Raw genomic sequence first — 22,995 nt, 5'->3', positions numbered from 1 at the left:
TACTCCCACATAGTGGTTTAGGCCCATTTGCACGCACTTCTGGATTTAAGAACCTGTCATGAACGTTGTCCCCTTTCTAGACACCATTTCACATAGGCTATACTTACTAAGATGAGAAATGTCATAAGTGTGAAGACAGTTCAACAAGTGTTAATAAAAGCCTCCCTTAACCTTAAGGGACCTGAACTAGGCACCAATAAGGAGTTTAGGCCAATATTAACAAAAGAGACTTCACCTATTCCGTTATGATTCACAAATGACGAAAATAAAAGTGAAAACTGAAAATTGACAGGAAATTAAAAACAAAGAAAGAAGTTAGCATGACCATGTTTGGCTAACCTCTAGAAGACCACGGGGGAGGCCATCTATGCTTCATTCCAAGCTCCGATGTATCAAAATTTGTAGGGTAAAAATCCCTCCTGTGAGAGCTTGTAGGAAAAGAACAAAGATACTTCTCGTTGAAGAATTTGGAGGAATTTGGCTCGTGAGAGGGGTAATCTTGCCCCCGAAGTATCTTTGTTGGTTGACGAGACATGATCTTTAATTGCAATTTGGGAGATGACGGTGTCCCAAGATCGGCTTTGTCGCCAACTGTTGCCAACTTCTCTTGATCAAAGGGATGATCATGGGTCATATCTTGCCCCCCATGCATCTGATCAGTAGCCACGTATTTGGCTTGATCAGTGGAGAAATCAAATATTTGTTCAGAGACAATTGTATTGTCAGAAGAACAATCTTGTTGATGACCTTTTCCATGCACAGCCTCTGTGTAAGGCTGTGACTCACCAGTGAGACCCTTAGGTTGATTGCCACCTATAGGCAAGTTAGTCTCAGAAATGACCTCTTCGCGAGCAGGTTTTTGACGTTCGAATTCGCCTTGATGCGAATTAGCCAAGGTAGAACCTTCCTTGCGTAAGGTCGTGAACTTAGATGTGATGTTCGCGGCATGTTGAGTGGTCTGTTTGTCACTGCACAAGAAAGGCTTACGGAATTGTTCTCTAACTTCTCGAGCGTTCTGCTCAATTTGTTGGTCCCAATCGCGAAACCTCTGCTTTGTTTTTGCGATCAAACTGGCCATGTCCCTGGCTCGCTTTTCTTTATGCCTCTCGACGTTGGCCATGATGATCGCCAGCTGTTCCTCAACGCTTGCCCCCTCTGGGATGGGAATAGGCATAAACTCATCATTAATGGCACTATCGCCAGTGGTGGCAACATTGACCATCTATTTACTTTAGGAATTTCTTTTGGTAAAGATTTTCCCCTAGCATCTCAATGATGGCGAACAAATGCAAAAAGACTCTAGTGTAGTCCCACTGGGCGTGCCAAAATGTTTGGCTCCAATTTTGTTGCAGCTGGTCAACAGTCTCTTTTCTGCGCGGGCGTACCAGCACCGTTCGGGTGAGGTCGTCGGGGGTGTCCCTTGACCTGACTTCTTTTGAGCGACTGTAGACGAGGAGAGCACCAACCTCGTCGTGGGATTCTTTGTGCCTCGTGGTGAGGACTTTACTGAAGTTTCTTCTTGTTCACAATCGATACTCGATGTTGTAGATCGAGCAGAGCGAGAACCACTGGGAAGTAGAGAGAACTTGCTAAAGCGTGACTTTAGCTTGGCTGGTTTGCGAGGGCGTTACCCTTGCTTGGCTGGTTCCATAACCGTTGTGGTCGTGGTACTACAATCGGCTCCCGAGGAGACTAGGACCGAAGTACGTTGACAGAGGGTTTGGTGGCACTGAAAGTCGGCTTCCGAGAAGACTAGGACTAGGAGTGTGATCACCGATAAGAGAAAGAGAAGGAGAGGAGTTGCTCTTAGAGAGGTTTGCTCTAGAGAGAACTTAGATCATCTTAGAGATGTTTTGATGTATGAATGAGTGAGATGATACTTGTTGTAGCCTCTATATATAGGCTTCCAAGCAACACTATTTGGCCTTAAAAAACTCATAATGGGTTAGGTTTTAGCACTTAAACATTAATGGAATGTTAGGTTTGAATACTTAAACACTTAATGGAATTTGTTAGGTTTAAGTCATTTTCTGCTCCCTTATCCTTCCATTTTTATCTCCACTAAGAACTCAGATTCAACCTTCGATGTCTTCATATGAAATGATCCACCATGAATGTAGATTATTGTGGTAAAATTTCAGAATTTATTTCCATGTGGTTGGGCCGGAAATGCTGCTGGACCTCTTACAGGTCCAGTTTCCAAGTTTTGCTTCTGCAGAAAATTGAACTGTTTGTTTGAAGGTTTTCCACTCCGAGCTAGCTCTGGCACTCTTCATAAGAAATGATTCTTGGGCTGTCTAGAATGGATCTGCAGAATTTCAGCTCATTTCGAGTTCATTTGGTCAGTCTGCCACTCCTTCTGTTTAGCTCGGTTTCTCCTAGCCGAAGTAGGAAAATGTGCTAAAGTTGATTTTTCATGCTTCCATAGTAGGCTTTATTTAGCCTCTAAATATATATTTCGAACTTGTCGACAATATATAGCTTGAGCCACTGACTTTGGCTCAATTTCTCCAAGACGTGCCTTGTCAAGCCAAAAATGCTCATTTTGGGTCCAAACAGTATCCTTTTCTTTATCTGCCTTCTTAGTTGCGAAAGCTTGCCCATGTCTTCTACTTTTGCGAGCCGAGTGTCCATTGATTCAAGTTGTTCCAAAATATTCAGCAACAAACCATCTCACTGATAGTCAGTCAGAAGGCCCCTGAAGTTTTTCCCTGATCGTGTAGCCATTGGATCAAACTGTTTGTTTACAGACGGCGCCAAAATGATGTAGAACCAATAAAGCAAAGGAATTTATAATAAGAAACTTAAGAAGAAAAGAGATACAACTACTAGCATCACACTAACAAGATTCTAGGATAAAACTACTAGCATCACACTAGTAAGGTTTCTAGGCATCACACCCAGAGGACTTATGCATCACACCTAAGGTTAGGTTGCATCACACAAACCTAGAGAGAAGTAAAAGCTTTCAATTTTTATTAACTCAACTCTGAAAATAAAAGACTACAAAGGCCTCTATACATAGGGAGGCTCAAACAATTCTAGAATAACTAGGAATATCCCTATGCTTAAAGAATCCTAAAAAAATAATCCAAATAATAATAAGATTCCTAATAATAAAAGCCTTGATTTATTTGAACTACTTTCCAAATCTTGACTTAAAATATCTACTCGTATTCTTCATCATTTTGTGTAACAGATTGGTGTTTTTATTTTGAACAATGTCATTACCATCGGTAATTATGTGTTGGTTTCACAGTTTGGAATGGATATGTTTCCCAGTTTTTATCATTTTATTTTCATTCCAAGATTGCATCTTTTCCATGGTCAACAATGCTGGAGTTGATTACACAAAGTAACAGCTACTCTGTTTTTTGAAGGGAAAATTAAAGGGGTTTCTTGATATGTAGGAGGGATTCAAGTTTTGGAGAGAAAGAGGATGAGCTGGCAACAACTCTGTACAATAACAGGCAGGAAAACATGAACGGACTGTTATACCCCCGTAAATATGCCAGCTGGCTTCCCCGTAATGGAAAAGTTAACGTCATGTATTTAAATGTAGTCGGATTTTATAATCCAAGTACCAAAGTGTAGTTAGTGTAAAGTGAGACACGTTAATTTACAGTGACCTTTACTTTATGTATTGTACGAAAAATTCTCCCTTACTGAAATAATAAGTATTAAACAGAGCATGGTCCCTCTTCCACTGCTAATAAATGTTGATTTTTTTTTTTTGATACAAAACTAGTCAATGCTGATTACTCTGGTGCTATGTCTACAAGTAAGACTATGTCCTTAAGCACAAACTCTGGACCAGAAAGATTCAAAATTCCTCAAACACCCAAAATTGCTACCCAAAACTAAACCTAGCTACTAAGCCAGACCCCATTACTACAGAACCTGGCTAAACTTAAAGGAAAAACACCATTAATGGAGGTATCACGTAAAGTCAAAACCTCATAGTCGGGAGGTTACAAGACATTCTGTTATCATGTCACACTTCAATGAAGTTTCTGAAAATTTTCTAGATTAAACAAGACTTCTAAGGTCCAATTAAGAAGTAAGAAATCTGACTTGAATTAACACATTATTACGAAATTAGTTAGCATGAAGACAAGAATATGAACACAACATATTTGGCCATACAGATGCATTTCAAGATTACAAGAAACAAGAAGCACTCGACCAAAGACTAGACCTCGGAATGCCTCAGTAGAACTACAAATTACATTCAAGATAAGTAGCTATATGTATGTTTTGCCCTCTCCTATGGTTCAGGGGGTGCAGCAGAGTACACTGCTGCTATGCTCCCTACACCCCTGCCTTTAGTCCTATAGCACTTGGACATTCCCCTGGCTCGGCCTCCTCCGAGTCACAATATTCACGACTCCGCTTCAAGATGTTGGTTGTTCCATCGGGGAGGTTTTTCAAATCTTGCTCGTACAACAATCTAGCCCCACACCTCTTCATGACACAATTCGAGTATGGACGACCACCCAACGCGTAACGCGCGTCGAATGAGAACCTAATAGAGCAGCTCGTGGTATCCTGGATTTGACCACGAGGCATAAAAGACACCCAAAGATGATCTCCCATCATACGACTACGAGACATATGAAAGACGGTATGTCCCATCCTATGGGTTCCCATCTGCACAGAGTGTTCTCTACGAATCCCTGGCGATGAACATTCAATTAAAAAATAATCAAACTCAAGAGTGTCAGGATCTTTCTGATTGGCAAAAACAACACAAAACACAATGCCCATCCACTCTGATTCCCGATCCGGAGGCAGCTCCACAGTCAATGAATCTCCCTCGCTTTGAATATCGAACCACTCTGAAATTTTACTTCCAGGACTTACAATATCGAATGACGGACGAAAACCAGAGATGCCCTAAACCAAAAGGATCATGTTTAATATGAGAGAGAGAGAGAGAGAGAGAGAGAGAGAGAGAGAGCATACCTGAGCGGCCAATCTCCTTAGCATTGAAAATATTCCATTATTCAAGCCTTCCTTGTCAATCAATCCAAAGCAATTGACAGTTGTTAAACGAAAGTACATCAATTTGGTGAATCTGCCCTGCTGTGATGGTTTCGACAACATTTTTAAGGAATCGCAATCGTCTGCCACTACTGATAATAGCTCATTCGATGGGAGATCCGGTAATTGTTGAAGCTTTTTGCATCTCTCCAAATTAATTAACTCAAGCTTAGAAAGGCATTTAATGCTTGGAGGAAGACTAACAAAATTATTTCCACCAAGATGCAACCGCTCTAGAGACGGCGAGCAGTAGCCAATATCGTCGGGGATAACTCCTTGACACAGATTACAATCACCTAGAGATAAATACTGCAAAGACGATAAAGCCCCTGGAGATGGCAACGCCAAGCACACAGGCTCTGGACTCTTTCTTTTAAATAAGCCCGTAAAGCCCATGTAAAGCTTCCTTTTCACAGATGATCCACCAAAAATTTGTCGCAAGGCTGGCGGCTTGTCTTTAGTCTTCCGCGTATTTTCTACAAGTTTTGGGCATCCAGACATTCCGAGTTGTCTAAGAGACTTCAGTTTAAAAATTGCGGTACCAGGAAAACTCTGGAGACTTTTGCTATCATTTATAAACAGATGAGTAAGGCCAACCAGATGTTCAATTGATGAAGGTAATTCCTCACTAGCGGTCCAAGATGCGTAGACTTCAGATAAATTTTTCATCCCTTCTCCAAATTCTGGAATCTTTACTTTTGAGCAGCCATTAAGACCGAGCCACTCGAGAGAATCCATTTCTATCTTACTTGGGAACACCTTGACATTTTTACATCCATAGAGTGACAAGTGTTTAAGCTTTTTGTTCACTGCAATGGATGGATCGACCTTAACTAAACCGTCACAAAATGCAAGATACAACCACTCAAGATTCGGAATACCTGTGAAATCTGGGGTCTCCTTCAAGTTTTTGGACCAACTAAGATCCATATATTTCAAGTTAGGCAAGTCCTGTACAACACATGGAAGTAATAATTACCCTTGGAAAACATAAAACTCTGTTTTGAAGTAGAAAACATTATCAACATTGTTACCTGTCTTCCATCCCAAAGCCGGACAAGATTGCTTCCTTGCATCTTCAGTTCAGCAAGTATATTTGGCCGGAAACCAGCTGGAAGAGATTTGGAAGGATACCGATTCCATTTGAGAATTATCAAGGAATTTGGGAGGAATTTGGGGCCTGAACTAATTATTAAATTATCAAATTCAAGAAACATTAGTTTGGGCATCTTAGAGAAGCATTCACAATTCCAGCTCGAATCTGCCTCTTCTAAACGAGGTAAACATAACCGTATGCCTTTGATCGCTTCTGTTCCCTGATATTCATTAGAACAAAGGAAAAGTTAGTTCCACACAGGTCTAATAAATATCATGCTAAAATAAAATGTATTTTTTATTTTTAAATTTATACTTGGATTATCTGTATAACTTCTTACCGTATTTCTCATGAATACATGAAAGATGTCATTACGATGATACAGGCGGCTGCGAAGACCGGGCTCCTCACGAGATTCTTGACGAACAATTTCCCATGCCATTTCTTGTACCAAACCATGCATCCGAACATTGTTGTGCTCGACAGTTATCAGAGATTTCTCAATGAGAAGTTCTATCCCATAATGACCACTAAGGTCACAACTTTCTAGCGATTCAATTACTCGCCCCTTCTTCACCCCCGTGTAGAAGAATGCAATGTCCAGAAAAATGCTTTTCTCCATGTCGTCCAATGCATCATAACTTATTTTGAGTGAATTAAAAACCTTTGCATCACAGCCTTTCTTTAGTTTGTCCAATGCACTTTTCCATGCCTCTAGATCTCTCTTGTACAAAGAACTTCCAAGAATTTTAAGAGCTAAGGGAAGCCCTTCGACATAATCTACAAAACACTTGGAAAGCTCTAAAAACCCTTCCTCTGGCTGATCTTTTTCGAAGGCTTTGTGACTAAAGAGCTCAAGAGCATCATTGTCATTTAACCGCACTAGCTCAAATGATAATTCTATACGACGCTCGGTGAGGAGACGTTTATCTCTAGTTGTAACAATGATTCTGCTTCCCTCACCAAACCAAGATTTATGTCCGGCCAATTTTTCTAGGATCTTACAGCTATCCACATCATCAACAACAAGAAGAACCCTTTTATTATACAGGCGTATTCCAAGGAAAATGGTTCCTTCGTACTCATCCCAAACATTTTCCTTCAAGACTGGGGAAAGAACCTGTTTTTGAAGATCGACTAGTGAACGCTTCCTGACATCAACAAGAAACTTAGCCACCTCAAAATCATGGGAAATTCTCTGGTACGCTAGCTTAGCAAGGGTAGTCTTACCCACTCCACCCATACCCCATATTCCTATAAATCGAACATCCTTCTCCTCAGGAGCTAAAAGCAAACCCATTTGCCTAAGTCTAAATTCAATTCCGACAAACTTTTCTTTGGAATCTGACAATGTGATCGTAGGACGCACTTTCTCCCACACACGTTTCACAATGGCTTCTATAAGCTCACTTTCACATCTAACAGAAAAATAGACAATCATCAAGCTAATAATATATATGTATATAGTAGAACATTGCTATAACAAGTCAAAACTTAAAAGACAGCAAACAAGGGGTGAAGTTGTAGTGCTTACTTATAATTCTTTGCATCCCATCCAGAGAGATTGGCCACTTTTCTTAAAGCTTCTCTCCACTTCTCCACCTTCTTTGGGTCGTTACTGAACTTTACTTGATGCTTAGCAAAGGCTTCAGCAAAGCTGCTCTTTTGATGTCGAACGTCGGATGGATCCACATTAAAGAAAACCGGCAGAATTCTCTCATCTCCCGTTTCCATGGACTCGATAATTTTGGCAAGCTCATCCAAGCACCAAGTGGAAGAAGCATAGTTGGGTGAGAGAACAACTATGGCGAGATGTGATTGTTCGATTGCGCTCACGAGCTTCGGAGAGATAATAGCACCGATTTTAAGCTCTCGGTCGTCCTTGAAAGTCTTGAATACTTGCCGGTGCTGCAGTTCGCGGTATAAATGGTAGACGAAACCCGTGCGGGTGTCTTCACCCCTGAAACTCAAGAAAACATCGAAATTCCAACGGGGAGGTGATTCAGCCCAAGCACGAGATGGGGAGGCTCTGTGGGTGCTCAAAGCCATTGGAAACCACCAAGATCGAGAATTAAGGTCTAGGGGAAACCACTGTGAACTGTGAAAACTGGAAGAGGAAATGAAAGCAGTTGCAGAGGAAACCACTCTGAAAAATGAAGAGTGAATGGGCAGAGAGAGAGAGAGAAACGCGCAGGGACCATTAGACGCGTTTTCTTTACTTTTCCTTCTTTTTCTTCTCTCCTTCCTAAAGTTGTGGGCCTTGGCGTGTATACATCCTCGTGACTCTCGTTTGATCATAATTCATTAATCTGTGAACTTCTAGATTTGTAAGTTTGTAACTAATAAATTGTCTATTAAATTGATCGTAGTGGCTTGTAAATCTTTTGAAAGTAGGGTTTTTAATGAATCTTTATTGTGGCTTGGAGTTCACGTTCTTTTGCTGCCGTGGGAAGTTCCTCTTTGTTTCAAATTTGATACGTTTTAATCTTAAAATCGGTATCCAAACTGTAATGTTTTTAAACTAACCAAATCAGGCTAAAAGAAAATATATAAATGTTTTTGAACTTTTGAGCTATGCTCTTTATAAATTTAAAATTAACATCGATTATTATAAAATGTATTATAACCCAATACGATACCACACTATATATGACAGGACCCGCCCCGAATTTCACCCTGAAATCCGAGGTGGCCCTGCGGGGCCCACCTTAGAGATAACTCTACCGAGAACTGGTCGAGTCACCCCTAAAGAGGACTACCCAAAATAGTAACCCACAATAGATCAGAGCCAAACAAAGAAGCGCGGAAGCTATTCGTCAACTATGCCTCGATCCATGTACGCCCGACCTCAACTAATAGCGCCTGCAAACTGGGCATTAGAAACCGAAAGGCCCAGGGGAAAGTAGACGAAAAACGTTAGCGTGAGTGGACAAAAATAAACAAATTTAAAAGAAAAAGGATTTCATACTTTCCCACATTTATTTCATTAAAAACCTCGATGCATGCACAAATGGTAAAACACATTTAGCTTTAAATCCAAGGATTTCAAAACGATAAACCGACTAGCCTCGCTAGTCAAAACATTCGAAAATAATGTATCGTAAAACCGAAATCTCGTTTCTCAAGAAGATAAGACCAGCCCCGCTGGCTACAGTGAAAATCGGACTAGCCCCGCTAGTCAAGCAACGATAAAATATGGGGAAGAAGTTTCACCATACGAAAGAAGGGAGCCTCCCAGGCTCGGGTCGGAGTGTCCCACACTCTGGAGCATCCCATGCTCTGCTCTTACTCACCCACAAACACATAGTAAGCAGGGAGGAGTACTAATAGGCTAGCTAGCAATAAATATGACGACCCAGGTATGGCGGGTAAAAACTAATAAAATCCAATAAATCCTTAAGGCTTCCCCATGTCCCACGAATAAAGAAAAACGCGGGTACGATTCCCAACCGTACCCGGAAATTCTCGTAAAACGTCGTATAAATCGACAGCGTGTCCCACACGCTAAGAAAATAATTAGATCAATTATAAATCGCAGTTCCGAAACAAAATTGAATCCAGAATCATCAATGAGGCATTCCCAATGCCAAAATCGAAAGTCGATAAATAAACAAGAAATATAATTCCATCGAAATCTCATTTCGAAAAATATTCTAGAAATCTCAATATCGACGAATAAAATATATTAATAAATTCCGGAAATCACCTCGGAAAATAATTCGTCGAAAATCACTTAAATCACAAGTTTAAATCCGAGTGAATAAAACTCACGTTCCAAAAATCATGATGGAAAATCCAAGCAATATTCCAAACCGAAATCATATCCGAAACTAAAATAATATGATAATTAATAAAACATTAATTCTAAAAATAAATGCATGCATCAATATTCAAAAACAAACGTCCACTCACAGTACTAGTTGACGACCACGCAAACGAGTCCCGTCATCTAGCCGTAGCTCGCAACATTGCCCTGTACACAATTATATTTCCGTAAACGGCAATCCGATAAAATAAATACGAACCTAAACGAAACCCGAAAATCCCTATCTCCATTACCTCTCAAATTCCACCCAAATCTCTTCCACAACACCAATTCCTCAATTTACATATTCCACAATGAAAACGAGGGAAATCCAACGGCCGGATTTCCCACAATTCTATCACAAAATTTCAAACTTCGGAAATTCACAAACAATTCCAAACTCCTCCAAAATTCACCAAACTTCACATACAAGCTCTATGATAATTATAGAATTTAACTAGCCAGAAAATGAAATTAAAAAGCTACCCTAGCCGCCGCTACCGCCGCCCACAGTGGCGGCGCCGCCGCCACCGCCACCAGCTCCGATGGCCACCAAACTTTGGCAGCACCACCTACTCAACGGACCCAACGTTTTATTCAACTACCACTAAGCCAGAAAACGTCTAGAACTAGTTCAACAATTAAGGTGAACATTGAACCCAAAACCGTGAATAGTGCAAGAATTTCAAACCTTCAATTCTTCCTCCACGCTTCAAATCGCTGCAAAATATTTGGGGAGCATCATCTACATCGCAAGCCGCTTCCAAATGATTATGGTTCGTCGCCGGAGGTGGCCGGAATCGGGAGAAACCGGCGTTGACCAATTTGCTACAGTGAAACTTCAAGGACCCGATGCTTCGTTTTCCGGCCAAGCCGCCGTGAGTTACCGCCGTGGGGAGGTTGGGTAGGAGTAGAGGAGTCCAACGGTGCCACTCGTTCGTCCCCAGGTGGCCGGAGTTGCAGAGAGTGCCGAGGAGAGAGAGAAAATGCGGGAGAAAGGAGAGAGAGAAGAAGAAAATGAAAACTTACCGGCCACAGTGAAAAATTCAAATATATACTACTTACCGTGAACAGCAATTTCACATTTTCGCTTATAACTTTCGCATACGAACTCCTATTTTTACGTACCACATATGCACGCGCTCGGTTTAACGTCCTCTACAACTTCCATGAAGAACATTTTCTCAAATTTTGACCCGAACAAAAAGTCAATTTTTAAGGCCACTAAAAGTACTAAAACGACAGTAAAAGTGAAAGTAAAGGTCGTTTACCGTCCAAATGACTAGTAAACCGGTAAATTCAGGTTCGGGACGTTACAATCTCCCCTCCTTATAAATTTCGCCCTCGAAATTCACACGGACAAGTAGTAACTACATACGTCCCTAAATGTCACTTACATAGCCGATCACGTCATATAACGCATCTTCCGAAACTCGTCGTCAGAACCGATATCTCACAGCTTAACCATTACCACCAGTAATAGCACCAAGATAGTAAGACCACTCAATTCCTCCAAAGCAATCCCCTACACGTATTAAACTCAAACAACAAACAATTTTCCCGGACGACAAAACACCATTCACAAAGTCTTCCATAAACGGTATCCATGATAGAGAACAAATGGCACTCGTCCAATATCTTGTATCAAACACCACAACACTCGGATCCGAAAGTGGTCCCACCACATAACGATCCAATTTCCTCGAATTAATCACCACTAGAATACTTCACCTTTATCAGTGACCAGAGTCACTAGGAAACACAACAACTAGCCATAAAAATCAGAATATTTATTCAATTTCCCTCTATAAATGGTTTCCAACACTGAGGTTCCCAAAGAATCACCAAAAACTTCCAATAATATTTCAAATGCTACTTAACAACCAATCACAACACAAAACACGTTTCCCGAAACTTAGTTCAAAGTCAAAACCACCATTAGTTCCATTCCCACCAACGATCCTGATTCCGAAACAATTATATCATCCAAAGGCAGCCCAAAGCTATTGTCACTCGTCTCAGACACTCAAACACAAACTCGAACTCCGGTTTCCGCATCTTAATCCCTGCCCCAACAAACTTGTTGGCATCGAGGAAAAGACAACCACAACATTTTCCTCGAATCACATTTCGCAACACAACTCGAAACTGTAGAGTAGTTTTACTCTACCATCACCAGGGATAGACGCAAGACAGTTAACCAATCGAATACGCAAAGAAAACCCTAGGAGGTCGGCGTACAAGAGGCATAGCACCAGAAGAAAACCAACTAGCTTTGTACCTTACACACTTGATGAATACCACAGCACCGAAGAGTACACGATGGGGAACCGCTGCAGTCGGGCCATCACTCGAGAGGTACTGGGCAACACCAAGCATATAAGGTAACGGAATAGAAACGAGTCTACAGAACCTAACAACCTAATGCTCTGATACCAAATTGACAGGACCCGCCCCAAATTTCACCCTGAAATCCGAGGTGGCCCTGCGGGGCCCACCTTAGAGATAACTCTACCGAGAACTGGTCGAGTCACCCCTAAAGAGGACTACCCAAAATAGTAACCCACAATAGATCAGAGCCAAACAAAGAAGCGCGGAAGCTATTCGTCAACTATGCCTCGATCCATGTACGCCCGACCTCAACTAATAGCGCCTGCAAACTGGGCATTAGAAACCGAAAGGCCCAGGGGAAAGTAGACGAAAAACGTTAGCGTGAGTGGACAAAAATAAACAAATTTAAAAGAAAAAGGATTTCATACTTTCCCACATTTATTTCATTAAAAACCTCGATGCATGCACAAATGGTAAAACACATTTAGCTTTAAATCCAAGGATTTCAAAACGATAAACCGACTAGCCTCGCTAGTCAAAACATTCGAAAATAATGTATCGTAAAACCGAAATCTCGTTTCTCAAGAAGATAAGACCAGCCCCGCTGGCTACAGTGAAAATCGGACTAGCCCCGCTAGTCAAGCAACGATAAAATATGGGGAAGAAGTTTCACCATACGAAAGAAGGGAGCCTCCCAGGCTCGGGTCGGAGTGTCCCACACTCTGGAGCATCCCATGCTCTGCTCTTACTCACCCACAAACACATAGTAAGCAGGGAGGAGTACTAATAGGCTAGCTAGCAATAAATATGACGACCCAGGTATGGCGGGTAAAAACTAATAAAATCCAATAAATCCTTAAGGCTTCCCCATGTCCCACGAATAAAGAAAAACGCGGGTACGATTCCCAACCGTACCCGGAAATTCTCGTAAAACGTCGTATAAATCGACAGCGTGTCCCACACGCTAAGAAAATAATTAGATCAATTATAAATCGCAGTTCCGAAACAAAATTGAATCCAGAATCATCAATGAGGCATTCCCAATGCCAAAATCGAAAGTCGATAAATAAACAAGAAATATAATTCCATCGAAATCTCATTTCGAAAAATATTCTAGAAATCTCAATATCGACGAATAAAATATATTAATAAATTCCGGAAATCACCTCGGAAAATAATTCGTCGAAAATCACTTAAATCACAAGTTTAAATCCGAGTGAATAAAACTCACGTTCCAAAAATCATGATGGAAAATCCAAGCAATATTCCAAACCGAAATCATATCCGAAACTAAAATAATATGATAATTAATAAAACATTAATTCTAAAAATAAATGCATGCATCAATATTCAAAAACAAACGTCCACTCACAGTACTAGTTGACGACCACGCAAACGAGTCCCGTCATCTAGCCGTAGCTCGCAACATTGCCCTGTACACAATTATATTTCCGTAAACGGCAATCCGATAAAATAAATACGAACCTAAACGAAACCCGAAAATCCCTATCTCCATTACCTCTCAAATTCCACCCAAATCTCTTCCACAACACCAATTCCTCAATTTACATATTCCACAATGAAAACGAGGGAAATCCAACGGCCGGATTTCCCACAATTCTATCACAAAATTTCAAACTTCGGAAATTCACAAACAATTCCAAACTCCTCCAAAATTCACCAAACTTCACATACAAGCTCTATGATAATTATAGAATTTAACTAGCCAGAAAATGAAATTAAAAAGCTACCCTAGCCGCCGCTACCGCCGCCCACAGTGGCGGCGCCGCCGCCACCGCCACCAGCTCCGATGGCCACCAAACTTTGGCAGCACCACCTACTCAACGGACCCAACGTTTTATTCAACTACCACTAAGCCAGAAAACGTCTAGAACTAGTTCAACAATTAAGGTGAACATTGAACCCAAAACCGTGAATAGTGCAAGAATTTCAAACCTTCAATTCTTCCTCCACGCTTCAAATCGCTGCAAAATATTTGGGGAGCATCATCTACATCGCAAGCCGCTTCCAAATGATTATGGTTCGTCGCCGGAGGTGGCCGGAATCGGGAGAAACCGGCGTTGACCAATTTGCTACAGTGAAACTTCAAGGACCCGATGCTTCGTTTTCCGGCCAAGCCGCCGTGAGTTACCGCCGTGGGGAGGTTGGGTAGGAGTAGAGGAGTCCAACGGTGCCACTCGTTCGTCCCCAGGTGGCCGGAGTTGCAGAGAGTGCCGAGGAGAGAGAGAAAATGCGGGAGAAAGGAGAGAGAGAAGAAGAAAATGAAAACTTACCGGCCACAGTGAAAAATTCAAATATATACTACTTACCGTGAACAGTAACTTTCACATTTTCGCTTATAACTTTCGCATACGAACTCCTATTTTTACGTACCACATATGCACGCGCTCGGTTTAACGTCCTCTACAACTTCCATGAAGAACATTTTCTCAAATTTTGACCCGAACAAAAAGTCAATTTTTAAGGCCACTAAAAGTACTAAAACGACAGCAAAAGTGAAAGTAAAGGTCGTTTACCGTCCAAATGACTAGTAAACCGGTAAATTCAGGTTCGGGACGTTACAATATAAATACATTATTTTGATAATCCTACTTTCTAATCCCATGCAGCACCAAACATGGTTAAAAATTGGTGTAGGTTAAGACTCCCATAGGAATTGAGGACAATCTCAGAAAATAAGGTGTTGTATACTAGTTCCACGATATCCTAGTGACTTCTCAAAATGAAGACTAACATTGAAAACATGCCGAACCCGGTCATATAGTTTCGTTTGTTAAGCAATTGGTGTGGAGTTATGTCCTTTTTCTTCTTTTGGTTTTTGACTGGCCAGGGTGTGGACTTGAGTGGTATATGGCAACAAGAAAGTGTGCAGGAATTTACTCTCCTTCAGTTGGCAATTCAAGGTGTGGACTTTAGGACCTTAAAGTGTAGGAAAGTAATTAGACGCGTTTTCTTTACTTTTCCTTCTTTTCCTACTCACCTTCCTAAAGTTGTAGAGTTTGAATAGTTTTCTTTACTTTTTCTTCTTTTCCTTCTCACCTTCCTTCTTTTCCTTCTTTTCGTTCTCACCTTCCTAAAGTTGTAGAGTTTGAATAGTTTTCTGTAGAGTTGGAAGTGCTATTGTTCATAGCGGTCCGATTTCTTCTGAAAGCTACGTTCTTCTACAATTAGAGCCTCTCGAGCTCGTCACAACTTGCACCGATTTAGTTTTTTGGATAGAGGCCCAACAGCGAACGATGTCGTTTCGTAAGACCGCTTGGCAATTGGTTTTCAATTTCGGCCGAATTATGGTTTAAAACATTTCAATCAATCCATATTAATTAAACGTTTTTTCTCCAGAGGTCGTCTGTCAAAAAGGTTTGTCTAAGAAAACCCAAGAATTTACATTCCATTGTAGGGATATTCCTTTCCAGTCGTGGAAAGATCGAAATCTTAGTACAGCGGTAACTGTTACAATAGCTCCACGTTAAATTTAGATTCTTCTGCTTAAATTTTCAGGCAATGATATGTATTAGTGCTTTCAAGGAGTTCAATAGCTCTTGGGGTTTTTAAATTCAAGTAATTTTCTTTTTTGTTTGTGTAATTTTTGAGAATTTTAAATGGTTTGTTTCTTTTTAGGGTTTCTGGAATTTCAAGATGCCGGATGACTAGGTCGAATGCTGATAAGGTTCGTGGGCAGTGGCGGATCCAGGATGTATATATATATATATATATTTTTTGAAGAGGTAAAGAAAATTACAACACAAAGCCTCTAACAACACCAAATTTAAATTGGTCTAAATTAAAAGCCGAGCTAGCTGAAAGAGGAAGTTTGTCTCGCCATATAATCGCATTCGAAGATTGATATCCAAGGGAGGCAATTGCGTCCGCCACGAAATTTGCTTCACGAGGAATATGAGAGAAAGAGATTTCCTCAAACATACTAGAGATGCCTTGGATGTCACGAACAAGAGAACGAATTTTCCAAGGAGGATCACTAATCTTGTTAACACAGTTGATCACCAGCTTTGAATCACCCTCCACTAGAATCTTAGAGCAGTTGAGATGCAGTGCATGGAGGAGACCATCTTTGAGCGCGCTACACTCCGCCACAAGAACAGTAGTGGAGCCAATCTTCCTAGTTCCAGCCACCACAAGGGAGCCAGCATGGTTTCTAATGACGAAACTAGCTGCAGCCATCCTGTCATGCTTCACAGAGCCATCAAAATTGAGTTTGAATTTGTTCTCTAAGGGGGGAAGCCACCTGATCAGTCCATAGTTGTTAACAGACCTCTTCATTTGGGAAGGATTGTGAGCTCTATAAGAATTCCCAGCTGCAGCTGCAGCATGCACCACCATGTTCGGGTTAGCAGATATGTTCCTGAAGATAAGATTATTTCTGGCTATTATTAAATGGTTAATATCTTCCAAACCGAAATGGCATAGATCACAGTTGGTAACAAAGCTATTATTAAAACGAGCAATTCTTACTTTGGTTTTCAATCTACCCCTCACAAGCAGCCAAGCAAAGATTTTTGCCTTGGGAGGGATATTTAATTTCCAAATAACATTCATAATCTTGGCATTCAAGTGAGGTTGAATATCACTACATTGCATCCAAGTAGCAGATTTTATAGAAAATTGTCCATTGGCAGCAGGGCCCCAAACAAACTCATCCTTAAAATCACTAAAAGGAATAGGAATACTAAGAATAGTACTGATAGTATTCTGATCTAAAACAAGTCCAAGTTTAGGAACATTCCAACAACCATTCTGAATATAGTCACACACTTTCTCATTCAAATCAACACGATATCTAACATTTGTATCAACAAGGTTAATAAGAGGAAAAGGAAAATCCCAATTAAATGTCCAAAACATAATATCCTGACCATCTCCAACAATCCATCTCATACCCTCTAAGATAAGATCTCTAGAATCCAAAATACTTTTACAAGCCAAAGAGTGATTGGCTTGATTTTTTAAAGTAAAGAACGAATGTTTCCTAAGATACTTTCTCCTGACAAGCTCAACCCACCAGTTGTTAGGGCTGGTGAGGACTTTCCATCCTAATTTAGCTAAAGCAGCCTTGTTGAAGAAGGCAGCAGGTCTAATTCCAAGACCTCCAGCAGATTTAGGAAGACAAACCTGACTCCAAGCAACTGGAGGAGAATGGACATCCTTCCCCAGAAGAAATTTCTAGCTTCTTTATCTAAAGCATTAGTTACCTTAGTAGGGCATTTGAAATATGACATAACATGATTAGGAATTCCCGAAATTTTAGATTTGATCAAGGTTAGTTTCCTAGCTCTAGACAAAGTAGAACTCTTCCAACCGCTAAGCTTGTTAGTTACTTTGAGTAACAATTCCTTAGCATTCACTGGATCTTTCCAAAAAATAATGTTATGGATACCCAAATATTTACCAATGGTAGATATGTGTTTGATCCCAAGGATATTGGAAATAACAACTTTTCTATTGGCCAAAACTTTATTAGAGAAATAGATCGAAGACTTATCTAAGTTGATCTTCTATCCAGAGGCTTTGGCAAATCTGGTTAGAATAGTCTTTAAGTTATTTGCATCTGACGAAGTGGCCCTGCCAAAGATTAAACAATCGTCAGTAAACATCAAATTAGAAATTCTTAATCCTCCTGCAAAGGAGAGGAGACCAATGTGATTTTTTGTTCTCACAGAAGCACTGTTCAAATGTCTTATAAGTGATTCCATACAAAGAATGAAGATATAAGGGGAGAGAGGGTCTCCCTGTCTCAAGCCCCTAGAAGGGGTAAAGTGTCCTTCTTGTTTTCCATTAATAATAAGAGAGAAAGAAACAGAAGAAATGCACTCAATAACAATCTCAATCTCAATCCAACTAGAATGGAAACCAAATCTAGCAAGACAACATCTAATATAGTCCCAATTTAGATAGTCCTAAGCTTTTTCAAGATCAAGCTTAACAGCCATTGCTCCATCATTCGCTTTGGTTTTGTTAAAATTTGAGAACATCTCATGGGCCACTAATATATTATCCAGTATAGATCTTCCAGGAGCAAAGGCCCCCTGGTTTTTCGAAATACATTTATCTAAGATCTTCCTCAATCTAGTAACTATAATTTTCGAAATCACCTTGTAAGCCACATTGCAAAGGCTTATTGGTCTGTAACGAGATACTAGGTTAGGTTTTTCAACTTTAGGGATTAAGGCAATATTAGTATGATTCAGCAAGTTTAAAGAAGACTTGTTCAAAAAGAAATCACAAACAAGAGAAGAGAGACTTCCCTTGACTACTTCCCAATGTTTCTGGTAGAATATGGTGTGAATGCCATCAGGTCCCGGGGCCTTCAGGGCACCAATAGAATTAACTGCATTCAGAATTTCATCTTGAGAAACTTCTTTTAATAATCTATTGTTATCTTCCTCTGTAATAATTGGTTCTATAATATTGACAAAGTTAAAGATATCCTCTGCAGAAGCTTGGTTAATAACCTTGTATCTTTTCTGAAAATCCTGCACAAAGAGATCAACAATATTGTTATGGTTCTCAAGCCAAAATCCTGCATCATTCTTGATTTTACTAATCTTATTTGTTTTCTTCCTTATAGTAGCTTTAGTTTGGAAAAATCTAGTATTCTTGTCACCAAGAGCTAGCCAGTTAGCTTTAGCTCGTTGAGCCCAAAAAATCTCTTCATTTCTTTGAACCTCTAATAAATCATTATTGAGTTGAAACACCTTCTCCTAAAAAAAATAAGAATGAGGAAAAAGCATGAGTTGATCTTGATAGAACTTAACATCATTATGCAATTGTTTAAGTTTCTTAGAAATGCTACCAAAAACATGTCTGTTCCAAAGATTAAGTTGGTGACCAAAGGCACCAGTAATAGCAACAAAATTCTTAATAGGATCCGAATCAATTCTATTAGACCAAATTCTTTTAGTGATATCAATGAAGTCAGGATGAGACAACCAAGTTGCTTCAAATCTAAACATCTTTTTTCTAATACTAGTGCTAGACAAAGTAGTCAAAATAATTGGGCCATGATCAGAGCCCACCATGGGCAGATTCTCAAGTCTGTAATCTGGGTAACAGCTCTATCTAATCTTTCAAAGATTATAGTGTGATCTTTGTGTTTATTTGACCAAGTGAAGGAGAGACCTTCAGCCTTCAAGGAAGTAACTTGAATATCATTCAAAAATCTAATAAAGTTCTGCATATAAACATTCCAAGGGGAATTCCCACCAATTTTCTCTTCAGAAGCAATGACATTGTTAAAATCTCCAATCAAAAGTCTTGGGAAATTACTATGCGCATGAATGTTCTTAAGATCATTCCACATATTACTCTGTAAAGGTTTATGAGGATAGGCGTAAATAAAGGTAGTGATCCAAGTTTTATCATTAGCAAGATCAGTAACTTGACAATGAATAAATCTAGCATGTGAAGTAATCACTTCTAAATTCACAGTAGAGGAATTCCATAAAATGAGGATACCACCAGATTGGCCATTAGATAACACAAAGCTAGAGTGATCAAAGTAGCAAGCAAAATAAGAAGCAATTTTCTTAGCTTGATTTTCATCTGAGATCCTAGTGTCCAGGATACACAAAATGTCTAGACTCAAACCAGTGATGTAAAACTGAGTTTGAGCAAGAAAACCCGGCCAGGAACTTCCCCGGCTATTCCAACTACATATCCTCATTGATACAATTCACAAAACAAATGGGTCCTTCAGGTTGATCCTCACTAGTAGTAACAATAACAATCGAATGTTTGAATATAATAACACGTAAACAATGTGGCACATACCTGAGGAGGCACATGGTAAAGAAATTGGATTTCAGGAGATTCACCCAATCAAAAAGTACTGAGAATCCAACCATGGTTGCCGCAAAAAATTGCCGTCTGGTGATATCAACCACAACTAGATTGCATGAATTTGACTTGGATAACGCTATGGCGAAATATATAAAAGCGCCAAATTCGCTCGATACCGAAGTGGAGCCAAACTCCTCTTCCCCACCAAACACGAAAGGAGCATGAAATTCAATATTTGCAAACGAAATATTCAAATGTTGGAGTCGAATTTGATGGAATCCAGGCCATGCCATGGATCTCTCCATTTAATGACGAAGGCCACCCATAATACCCAAAGAAAAAACTCTAGCAGAGCAAATTTTTTCGCCATTGACTTTGGTCAACTTATAAGTAATATTTTATTAACAACTAAGTTGGTTTTTGTCATCATATTCCAGGATGTATATTTGGAGTGGGCTGAATTTAAGGCTTTCTAATAAGAATTTTTTTTACTATCAATAATGCTTCTAAGAATTTTGAGACTAAATTCTAAAGGAATACTATTAGAAATTGATGTAACTAAAGAAAGCAAGACAGTAGAAAAATTAGCAAACTACAAATACCCCCTGATAAGATTCCAAAACACAAAAAACTCCATAACATTTGGTTTTAAACACTTAAGGACAAAAGTTTACACTACATGACATTTTACTTATGTGGTAATTTTGCTTCCTCTTTAACCCTGTTCTTTGTCTTTAGTAAAATTAAAAATAGATGGAACATAATGGGCCCATGCTCTTGAATTTGTTTATCTAACATACTGCAGGTATAAACCTATCTTCTACACGCGAAGGTAAACAATTAATTTTCACTATTCATAATTTCAATCCTTTCTAGATTAGATTTGCTTGCTATCTACAGCAAAACTAGTAACGAACTAGCAGAAGAAAAAGAAAAGTTAAAAGATTTTAGATCATTCCACAGTCTTCCATAAAAAATATTTGTCGCCTTGTATGGTTGCGGGTGTGGCTGCATTTGAAATTTGAGGCGCTCAGTTGTAGAACTTGAGACAGCACTTACACAACGTCCACCATCAATACTCAGCCTTTGATCTTGTCCCCACAACGAACCAACATCTGGAATATATCTGTTCGTCGCCAATCCTTATCGTGAGTTGTAGGAGGTGCTAGATTGCGTCTAACAATAGAACAGAATGAAGTATCTAAGTCTTCTTCTAGATCAGATGGATCATAAGTTCCGTAGTCGAATGTACTGTCATCCCCACCTTCCTTTTGGTGTTTCGTCTCTTCTTTGTCGCCGGTGTTGGTGTCCTGGACTATAGTATCCTTTTCGTTATCTGCCTTCTAAGTTGCGGAAGCTTGCCCATGTCTTTCTACTTTTGTGAGCTGAGTGTCCATTGATTCAAGTTGTTCCAAAATCTTCAGCAACAAACCATCTTGCTGATAGTCAATCAGAAGGCCCCTAAAGTTTTTCCCTGATCGTTTAGCTATTGGATCAAACTGTTTGTTTATAGACGGCGCCAAAATGATGTAGAACCAATAAAGCCAAGGAATTTATAATAAGAAACTTAAGAAGAAAAGAGATAGAACTACTAGCATCACACCCAGAGAACTTAGGCATCACACCTAAGGTTAGGTTGCATCACACAGACCTGGAGAGAAGTAAAAGCTTTCAATTTTTATTAACTTAACTCTGAAAATAAAAGACTACAAAGGCCTCTATACATAGGGAGGCTCAAACAATTCTAGAATAACTAGGAATATCCCTATGCTCAAACAATCCTAAAAAAATAATCCAAATAATAATAAGATTCCTAATAATAAAAGCCTAGATTTATTTGAACTACTTTCCAAATCTTGACTTAAAATATCTACTTGTATTCTTCATCATTTTGTGTAACAGATTGGTGTTTTGATTTTGAACAATGTCATTACCATCGGTAATTATGTGTTGGTTTAACAGTTTGGAATGGATATGTTTCCCAGTTTTAATTATTTTATTTTCATTCCAAGATTGCATCTTTTCCATGGTCAACAATGCTGGAATTGATTACACAAAGTCACAAAGTAACAACTACTCTATTTTTTGAAGGGAAAATTAAAGAGGTTTCTTGATATGTAGGAAGGATTCTAGGCATCACACCTAAGGTTAGGTTGCATTACACAAACCTAGCTACTAAGCCAGACCCCATTACTACAGAACCTGGCTAAACTTAAAGAAGGAAAAACACCATTAATGGAGGTATCACGTAAAGTCAAAACCTCATAGTCGGGAGGTTACAAGACATTCTGTTATCATGTCACACTTCAATGAAGTTTCTGAAAATTTTCTAGATTAAACAAGACTTCTAAGGTCCAATTAAGAAGTAAGAAATCTGACTTGAATTAACACATTATTAAGAAATTAGTTAGCATGAAGACAAGAATATGAACACAACATATTTGGCCATACAGATGTATTTCAAGATTACAAGAAACAAGAAGCACTCGACCAAAGACTAGACCTCGGAATGCCTCAGTAGAACTACAAATTACATTCAAGATCAGTAGCTATATGTATGTTCTTGGCCTCTCCTATGGTTCAGGGGGTGCAGCAGAGTACACTGCTGCTATGCTCCCTACACCCCTGCCTTTAGTCCTATGCCATAGTACTATCATTCTCCATATTTCGTTGCTAACAGAAAACAGAATTCTAGAAATACTGAGACAAAATGGAATAATTTACATATTGCAGTTATCAAAGAGGAACGATAAAAATAGTAAGTTAGTAACTAATGTAATGATATCTCACGGGCATTATGCATTAACATTTTGCGAAAGAGAACATAGAAAGTATTGAATTGGATCACAGTCTTGGACTTCTACTTCTAATCTTCTACTACTCATAGAAAATTAATTTACAGGAC

The 22,995-nt window shown here is 39.6% G+C and overlaps 2 protein-coding genes and 2 long non-coding RNA genes across 5 annotated transcripts; all 4 read right to left on the bottom strand.

Moving 5' to 3' along the window:
- Positions 1–4,111: 4,111 nt before the first annotated feature.
- LOC133721601 (TMV resistance protein N-like) lies at positions 4,112–8,364 on the bottom strand. Of its 2 annotated transcripts, none has more exons than XM_062148259.1 (5): positions 7,674–8,363; positions 6,480–7,557; positions 6,078–6,359; positions 4,966–5,994; positions 4,112–4,896 (listed from the first exon to the last, which is right to left on the bottom strand). In XM_062148259.1, exons 1-5 carry the CDS (start codon positions 8,186–8,188, stop codon positions 4,312–4,314), a joined length of 3,489 nt encoding a protein of 1,162 aa, XP_062004243.1. In that variant the 5' UTR covers positions 8,189–8,363; the 3' UTR covers positions 4,112–4,311. The 2 variants fall into 2 exon arrangements, with proteins under 2 accessions (XP_062004243.1, XP_062004244.1); XM_062148260.1 differs by having other exon boundaries at positions 4,457–4,676; positions 7,674–8,364.
- Positions 8,365–8,739: 375 nt separating this feature from the next.
- Positions 8,740–10,952, bottom strand: LOC133723872 (uncharacterized). The gene is made up of 3 exons (XR_009853324.1): positions 10,636–10,952; positions 10,052–10,112; positions 8,740–9,008 (listed from the first exon to the last, which is right to left on the bottom strand). It is a non-coding gene; the product is annotated as an uncharacterized LOC133723872 (long non-coding RNA).
- Positions 10,953–12,409: 1,457 nt separating this feature from the next.
- Positions 12,410–14,548, bottom strand: LOC133723960 (uncharacterized). The gene is made up of 3 exons (XR_009853364.1): positions 14,232–14,548; positions 13,648–13,708; positions 12,410–12,604 (listed from the first exon to the last, which is right to left on the bottom strand). It is a non-coding gene; the product is annotated as an uncharacterized LOC133723960 (long non-coding RNA).
- A 3,660-nt stretch (positions 14,549–18,208) lies between these two features.
- LOC133723089 (uncharacterized) lies at positions 18,209–19,974 on the bottom strand. Its single transcript, XM_062149919.1, has 3 exons — positions 19,431–19,974; positions 19,105–19,190; positions 18,209–19,012 (listed from the first exon to the last, which is right to left on the bottom strand). Exons 1-3 carry the CDS (start codon positions 19,972–19,974, stop codon positions 18,209–18,211), a joined length of 1,434 nt encoding a protein of 477 aa, XP_062005903.1.
- Between the last annotated feature and the right edge of the window lie 3,021 nt (positions 19,975–22,995).

This window comes from Rosa rugosa, chromosome 7 (assembly GCF_958449725.1).
Source record: "Rosa rugosa chromosome 7, drRosRugo1.1, whole genome shotgun sequence".
NCBI classification, from domain to species: domain Eukaryota; kingdom Viridiplantae; phylum Streptophyta; class Magnoliopsida; order Rosales; family Rosaceae; genus Rosa; species Rosa rugosa.
Note: the sequence above shows the minus strand (reverse complement) of the source record. Positions and strands in the feature narration are given on the sequence as shown.

Coding starts and splice junctions, on each gene's coding strand:
- LOC133721601 (XM_062148259.1), bottom strand. CDS start 8,188: ATGGCTTTGAGCACCCACAGAGCCTCCCCATCTCGTGCTTGGGCTGAA. Junction 7,558..7,673: donor TGGGATGCAAAGAATTATAA/GTAAGCACTACA, acceptor TTTTTCTGTTAG/ATGTGAAAGTGAGCTTATAG. Junction 6,360..6,479: donor ATGTATTCATGAGAAATACG/GTAAGAAGTTAT, acceptor AATGAATATCAG/GGAACAGAAGCGATCAAAGG.
- LOC133723089 (XM_062149919.1), bottom strand. CDS start 19,974: ATGAGGATATGTAGTTGGAATAGCCGGGGAAGTTCCTGGCCGGGTTTT. Junction 19,191..19,430: donor TACTTCCTTGAAGGCTGAAG/GTCTCTCCTTCA, acceptor TTGGTCTAATAG/AATTGATTCGGATCCTATTA. Junction 19,013..19,104: donor TTGGAACAGACATGTTTTTG/GTAGCATTTCTA, acceptor TATTTTTTTTAG/GAGAAGGTGTTTCAACTCAA.